Source organism: Lampetra fluviatilis, chromosome 1 (assembly GCF_964198595.1).
Source record: "Lampetra fluviatilis chromosome 1, kcLamFluv1.1, whole genome shotgun sequence".
Lineage (NCBI taxonomy): Eukaryota > Metazoa > Chordata > Hyperoartia > Petromyzontiformes > Petromyzontidae > Lampetra > Lampetra fluviatilis.
The window spans coordinates 38,598,381-38,605,932 of record NC_136275.1 but is presented as its reverse complement, the minus strand read 5'-3'; the positions used below and the strand labels follow the sequence as shown (position 1 = coordinate 38,605,932).

At 48.2% G+C, this 7,552-nt stretch overlaps 1 protein-coding gene across 1 annotated transcript; it reads right to left on the bottom strand.

Annotated features, from left to right (window-relative positions):
- Window positions 1-554: 554 nt before the first annotated feature.
- RPS15A (ribosomal protein S15a) lies at window positions 555-6,435 on the bottom strand. Its single transcript, XM_078862430.1, has 5 exons — window positions 6,328-6,435; window positions 4,641-4,788; window positions 3,024-3,103; window positions 2,351-2,436; window positions 555-697 (listed from the first exon to the last, which is right to left on the bottom strand). The coding sequence occupies exons 2-5, from the start codon at window positions 4,771-4,773 to the stop codon at window positions 604-606; spliced, it is 393 nt and encodes a 130-aa protein (XP_078718556.1). The 5' UTR covers window positions 4,774-4,788; window positions 6,328-6,435; the 3' UTR covers window positions 555-603.
- Between the last annotated feature and the right edge of the window lie 1,117 nt (window positions 6,436-7,552).

Here is a 7,552-nt window from a genome sequence, read left to right as displayed (position 1 = left end):
TATTGTGGTGTCAGTTTTGTTGCCAGATAAAAGGGTTAGAAAACCTATTACTACTCTAAACACATGTTCATTCTAAATGGAGAGGAAAAAACTGGAAGACCTGGAGAAAAATCCATGCAACCACAGGGAGAACTCCAAATATAAACTTCAGGGCTGGGATCGAAATCTTCCGCATACCAGGTGAGGTAGTTATCATCTCGAAATACATTGAAATTGTACTTTATTAGTTTTATTTATTGAACTTCTTTGTACTGTCCGTAGCCAACCGTGCTAATCGGAGGTGCAGGGGAAGGACAACAAACTAAACACAAAAAGCAGCTTTAAAAAAATTTGTTTGGATGAATTTAGCAAAACTCCAGTGGCTCCCTAATATCGAAAGAACATTCCAGACTGCTGCAGAAAGCACATCTGAAAACATGCAGCGATGCAGTGACTGTTTTTGTTCGGTGGCTAGCCAAAAGCCACTTCTAGGATGACCAGAGTTGACCCGATGGTTCATGCTCGAGCATTACAACAGTAGCCAGTATAAGTTAAAACGCACGCACGAGACAGGAGAGTTGTAAATGGTGACGTTTATTCTGTTCCACACAGTGCACGGACGGCTCAGAAGAAGAAGCCCAGGATTTTGCCTCCTGTGTGTTTGCGCCTCGCCTCCTCATGGTCCATGATGCCAGCAGACGTGGTCAGCACAATGTAGCTGTCGGAGAGAGAGAAGTGGTCAGAGTCGGGAACAAGCAGAGGGTAACACGGACCCTGAAGAGCAAAAACCAGGTCAAGACAATGACCGTGAACAATTCTGCCTATAACCAAATAACCCAAAATACACCTAAGCTTTTATATTGGAAGCTAAGCAGGTTGAGCCTGGATAGTGCTTAGATGGGTGGCCACCATGCACAAACATTGTTAAATGTAGTGGGCAGCATTAAAATCAATTGGTCTCATTTGGCTGCATATGTGAAAGTTCAACATACATATGAAGTTAAACTGTAGATTTCTCTGCTCCAATGTCTGCTTTCACCAACTGGAACTACCAGCATGGTGACGTATGGTCAAATAAGCTACAAGACCCAGAGCATGGGCAGGCCCTCATCCAGCAATGTGGCTTGATGAAGGGGCTGCGATGTGCACATAATGAACACTGCCAGTAGAATAGCTTTTTAGATTGTGCAACAGTGAAATAATTTAGTTAATACAGGTAGGAACAACAGTTCCACACTGTCCACCAGGGATTATTTGTATGTATGTCTGTCGTGCATAGCCACGCCCTCGATTTGTATTTCATAGAGCGCTTCGGGCGGGCTCAGCACCACGTGACGCGCCGCCCCACGCAGCTTGCGCCGCGTGACACGGATCGCACGAATGCGCTGTCCAACCAAGTTCCTACCTGCCCACTCCGAAGGAACGTGTTTCAATAATCCCCAAAATAAGTTTGAAATGGCACAAAAATAAATATAGAATAGGAGAATAATCAAGTTCAAGTTGAGCACAATGTACCTAAATGTGCAACCATTCACCACAAACAGATGTACAACGAGCAAAATAATATCTGCACAGGAACTGAAGGTGACCACGCTCAGAAAAACATGAGGTCATCAGAAATCAGCGAAGAACGCAGATTATGTCTCATCATTGCGTGTCTCTTCAAATTGCTCCTCAATCTAAACGTGCTGTTGTAACACCCCACACAAATATTGCAGCTGCATCACCATCACATTGGTCTAACAAGATTTAATCAATGCTGTACATCGATGTTTGACTTGTAGGATGATATCGCAGAATAAAGATTGCTCAAACTTTGTTTAATACACCCATCTTAAAACCAAGGGACCCTGTGCATAAATAGTAGCCTCCATAAAAACTTTAAAACCACGCAATTAAACTAGTAACTAGGTTAGTCAGTCTACAACTATACTTCTGCGACAACAAAGCAAATTACCCTCACAATTTTTCAATTTAAAGCTTTCGTGACTGCAGGGATTCATCTTCTTGGTTCTTTCGGTAAAGTCACGTAGAAGGGAAATAATAAAATAATAAAACATAATAAAATACAATTCTCACGACGTTTCGGCCACAACGCAAGGACGGATCCCTTCCGTTGTGGCCGAAACGTCGTGGGAATTGTATTTTATTATGTTTTATTTTTATCATTTTATTATTTCCCCTCTACGCGACTTTACCGAAAGAACCAAGAAGATACCCTCACAATGTGGCCAGAAATCCTACGTGCTCAAGGGACACTGGGCCAGCAGGCCACGTGCTTAAGATACTAAAGCAAGTCAAGCAATGTATGTATATAGAACTTATTTCGCATCGCACTTAGCCAACCGTGCCAAAAGCAGTCCCAACTCACCCAAACTGTCTGGAGGGCAGGAGGTTGTTTTGCCACTTCTCCAGGTCCTTGATCTGGACATCGAACCTGGGGCTGATGACTCCACACTGTATTAAAGGAAACACACCGTCACCATTGGTTACACCCGTACTACTACTGTGTGGCTGCACAACAACTTGCAAAGCATTATCTTGGGAGAATTATGGGTAAAATCGTAATTAAGCAGAATGCCGTTCAGTGTATCTAGGTAAATTTAAAAAACGCTACATTTTACCCCATTGGCCTTCTGCCTTTCCAGACCAACATTCATCAGCATTTCTATCAGCAAATAAACTCTAGACCGATTTTGACGTTGTGTGTCTCATGAGAAAATATTCCCACTCCGAGTAATTTAAGAGCGTAAAAAAACATTGCATATTCTAAAATGTGGAGTTGTGGCATAGTTGTTAGCACACTGCACTATGAAGCTGGTGACATGGCTTAAGATTCCCAGCGATGGCAAACACCAGTGGGGTGTTATATCCAAACCGGTCCTGGGCTTGGCTTCACCAACACACTGACCAGCGTGAAGTAAAATCCAAACCCCACCCGTGGCTGACAGCAGGCTTTTATCCAGTTGCATTGACGGAGCTGTAAATTGTTACTTTATTAAAACGTGGTTGTAGTTGTAATGCAACCAAAGTCCACCTCTCACCTTGTTGAGCCTGCCGGTGAGGTTGACGACAATCTTCCCTGCTCTGTGATCGTCAATGATCTCAAATTCTCCGATGTAACCTGGTTGAGCAGAGACATCAATAAGCGCAAGTCTCTGGAGCCTCTTTATATCAATTAACACATTGAAATATTAACGAGATGTGTTTCGTGCAAAAGCCATTGCAGAAATAAGAGAACATTGTTTTACGAATCAAAGTACACTACAGTGCTGCTTCCGTGAGATAGAACTCCCTTCCCCCAGTTATCTGTGCTGTCAACTCCCTGCCCATTTAGGTGTAGTCTCAAGAGAATTCAGGTTTTCGTCTGCTCACGATTATCAACAAATTGACTTAATGTACAGCAACTTGTTATGCAGGCCTGCTTAGATATAAATCCACATTCGATGGTAAATGGCAAACCCACAGACCCCCCTTCAGTTTACACTATTTCCCATGGTGTTTAAGGCAGCGATACACTTGGGAGATTACTACTGGCAATTTCACTTGCAATAGTGGCCACATTGTCGTCTGTTGTAAAAAAATATAAGTAAATACATCCGGACCAATTTGACCACTGGGTGGACAACTTCCAATCAGATCAAAGTCAGGTCACAAGTTCGTGTGCTCTTGTAGACCACTGTTCGAAGGAAACCTCGTCATTGGCTATACACGTCGACACAAGTTGCCACAGTAAATGCGATTGGTGCCAAAAATACCCTCGTGTTTCATGGCCTATGACAATTCAACTGGAGTATGCCCGATCTCAGAAGCAAAGCGGCTTGAGCCTGCCTAGTGCTTGTGTGGGTGACCACGATGAATGCCTCGTTGTTACAGGCTGTGGAGCTGTGTAGAGGCCAGCAGTGGTCAGGGCAGGAAAATCAGTAATTGTGCAGTACATCTCTGATCCCACATCTTATGCAGCCCCCTGCCTTTAACCCATACCTGACTAGCGTGAAGTATGATCAAATAACCTCCACGACCTGCAACTGCATGGGGGAAGGGCCTCATCCAGCAGTGGCCTGACACAGAGCTATTATTATTTGGTTCTTTCGGTTAAGTCACGTCTAAAGATAAAATAATAAATTAAATTAAATAATAGAATGACACAGAGCTGTAATGTACATATCATTGACACTGCAAGATAATTACTTTTAAATTATTAGCTGTAAAATTATTTACAGCCAATAATTCCAGTCATCAACGTGGCAGAGGAAACCAAATAAATTTCACGTTGAGCAGAATGTACCTACATTTGCAACCATTCGCCACAAACTTACAAAAGCTATCACACGCGACGCTATACAACTGAAAAAAATATACATCCGCACAAACTATAGGTGACCACGCTCAGAAGCATATGAGGTCATCAGAAATCAGCGAAGAACGCAGATTATGTCTCATCATTGCGTGTTTGCGATATCTGGCACCCCTGTCCCAAACCGCTCCCTCATTTATCAGTGTATTGATTACCAGAGGTGGGACAAAGTCATTGTTATGCAAGTCCAAGTCGAGTCGCAAGTCATCAAATTCATGACTCGAGTCTGACTCGAGTCCAAGTCACATGACTCGAGTCCACACCTCTGTTGATTACCAATGTAGACATGGGGGGGGGCTCTCACCGTGCTTCATCATGACGGTGAGGAACTTGACGATGACTTTGGAGCAGGGCCGGATGAGCACCTGCCGCTTGCCACGCTTCTCGGCATTGTTGATGCTCTTGAGCGCATCGGCCAGAACGTTCATGCGCACCATATTGCCTGCAGGGGGCTGCACACACACCAGGGTAGGAGGGAGACACGTGTTCAAAAACAAGGCACCCCCGTGACCCGCAGTACCATGCATTTTAATTGGAGGTGCGATGTTTGCATCTCCAGGTTTTAACAAAAACGAATTCGAGACAAATATCGCATCTCCTGGCTTTGACATTCCTCTCAAACACTCGTGTCACAATTAACCGCATTAGGACATCAAGAGGTGGATGCTGAACCACATCTTCATCAACGGGAATTAAAGTCGAGCTACAGTCGTGCGATTGTGGCCATCCAATCCCAACCATGGCCCACAGTTAACAGCCCCCCGTACCCCCGCATCGCCCTAAGACTGTAAGGGAAAGTCCCTTAGCGAGCACCTATGAGGGCCAGTAGAGCACACGAGAGGGTGGGTGGCCAGCAACACGCCCGGCCGCCTTTGTCACCTAGTGGCGGTGTTTACACACCGCACCAGGTACTCATTTGAGGCCGAGCGGACCTATTGAGCGAACCCATCCAGAGATACTCACACAGAGACTCAAAGTCGAGGCCCAGAAACTGAGGTACATAGATTCAAGAGATCAATTAAAGGGCAGGCCAGTGCGCAATGCGACTGCGTCCATACAACCCAAACTATAGACAATGTCGCAAGCAACGGTAGTCTGCGCTCCGTCAACAGAAGACGAACAGCGAACTCGCACAAAGGTTCTCCCGAAGCCCCTCTCGTGGCCAGCAGACCTCGGACATTAGAATTAAGCCCATGGACATATTGCTGCCAATACGTAAGAGCCGAACGGTGTGGGGGTGAAGGGGGGGCGCACGAGTTTCACTTCAAAGACACGCAGATCGTAGCGGCTCAACTCGCACGAAAAGCGGGGCACTAGCACGCAAACGAAATGTCTGAGCGGAGAAAATTCGTAAGCGACACGAAACTACAAGTGGCGACCACCACCAGCAGCAGCAGGGCGATAGGGAAGCGAACACGTGCGGCGCGCCAAGGCCTTCTTCATTGCAGCTGTGGTCACTTTCCGGGTGGTCGACCCCCAGTGACTAGCCCCGTCCACTCCCGGCATGACCACACATCCAGTAGCACGGCACGACCAAGGCCTCCCCCATCGCTGTGGCCGATGGCTCACGTGCGGCCTAACTCCAGCCGACCGAAGCGAGCCGGGAGGGATAACCCGAGTGAGTAAAATCAAGCCCCGAGTGGCGGAGGCGGGTGGCGACAGAGACGAGAACGGACGGGGAGCAACGAGCGAGGAGGTGCGATTAGTGCGGCAGGGAAGGAGACAAGTGTTGGAGCCGCGACCACCACCACCACCACCCCGCGCATTCATCGCCGCCATCTCAAGCGGCCCCGCGCCGGCAACTCGGCAGCCACCCCTCCCCCCACCGCCCGCCGCTCTCGGCTCGTCGTTCGCTCTCCGCGCTCTCATCGGGCCGCCCATTCGCCGCGCGGACGCCGCGCCGAGGTGTTGGGGAGCGAGAGGGCGCGCGGGAGGCGACGCTGACGCCGGGATGGCCGCGATGCGAAGCGGATGGCGACCGCGGTACTCACCGCGCCTCAGCGATGGCGGAAAGAGAGGCCGAGGGGCGCGCGAAGCATCACGGGAGGGAGGGGAAGGGAGGGGGGGCGGTCACCGACCCCGTGACGTCACGAGCACGCCCGCTATCGATTCGGATCGTATCGATTTATAGCGATTCCTATAATTATTCGATTGCATAATCGATTACAAGTTTTTTGCGGGCTGAGCTGGGGGTGAGCGTGGATGCTGCCTTAAAGGAATTGTCGCGTGATAACCGGCACAGCTGCACGCAGACAAAGTTATCGCCAACACGCACGATTTGAAATCGTGACCGGAAAAATCGTATTAATCGATTAATCGTAAATTGCCTATTCAGAGGGGAGCGGTGGCGCTGTGGTGAGCGCACTGAATCCGGCTGTTAGTTTCATTCCCGGAGCACGGCGAACATCAGTGGCGAGCGACACTCGAACTTGGTGCTGCGTCCCGCCAACCCCACTTCACCGACTTGCATTGACCCGCGCGGGGAAGTATGGTCAAATGACCCCCCCCCCCCCCCCCCATCAAACACGGCGTGGGAAGTTCCCAGTTAATCTTCTTGGTTCTTTCGGTAAAGTCACGGAGAATGGAAATAATAAAATAAGAAAAATAAAACATAATAAAATAATTATCACGACGTTTCGGCCACAACGCAAGCAGCCGTCCTCAGGTGAAGAACAGGTCTGTCGAGAAGACACCTGAGGACGGCTGCTTGCGTTGTGGCCGAAACGTCGTGAGAATTATTTTATTATGTTTATTTTCATTATTTTATGATTTACATTCTACGTGACTTTACCGAAGGAACCAAGAAGATGAATCCCTGCAGTCACAAATGAAGCTTTAAATCGAAATTCCCAATTAATGTTTCACAATCCGCCACTTACTGCCCATCATCCAGCAGTAGATTGACAAGGGCTGTGAGTTAGCGCTCCCCCTCCCTCCCACGAAGTGTTCATTCATCGATTAATTTATAGATTGTGGGGGGTGAAGGGGAGGGGCGGGGTGCGCGTCCGGTTTCCCTGACAACAGCGACAACAGACGGAGCAGAGAAGGGGGAGATCGGCAGAGGAGAGTGGATGAGTGGAGCAGCGAGAGAGTACGGGAGAGAGAGAGACAGTGGGGCATAGGGGATCTAGGACAGAGGGGAAGAGGTGAGTGAAGAGGCGGGGAGGGAGGGAGGACAGGGCGAGGGGAGAGAAACGGTAGACAGGGAAGGGGGAC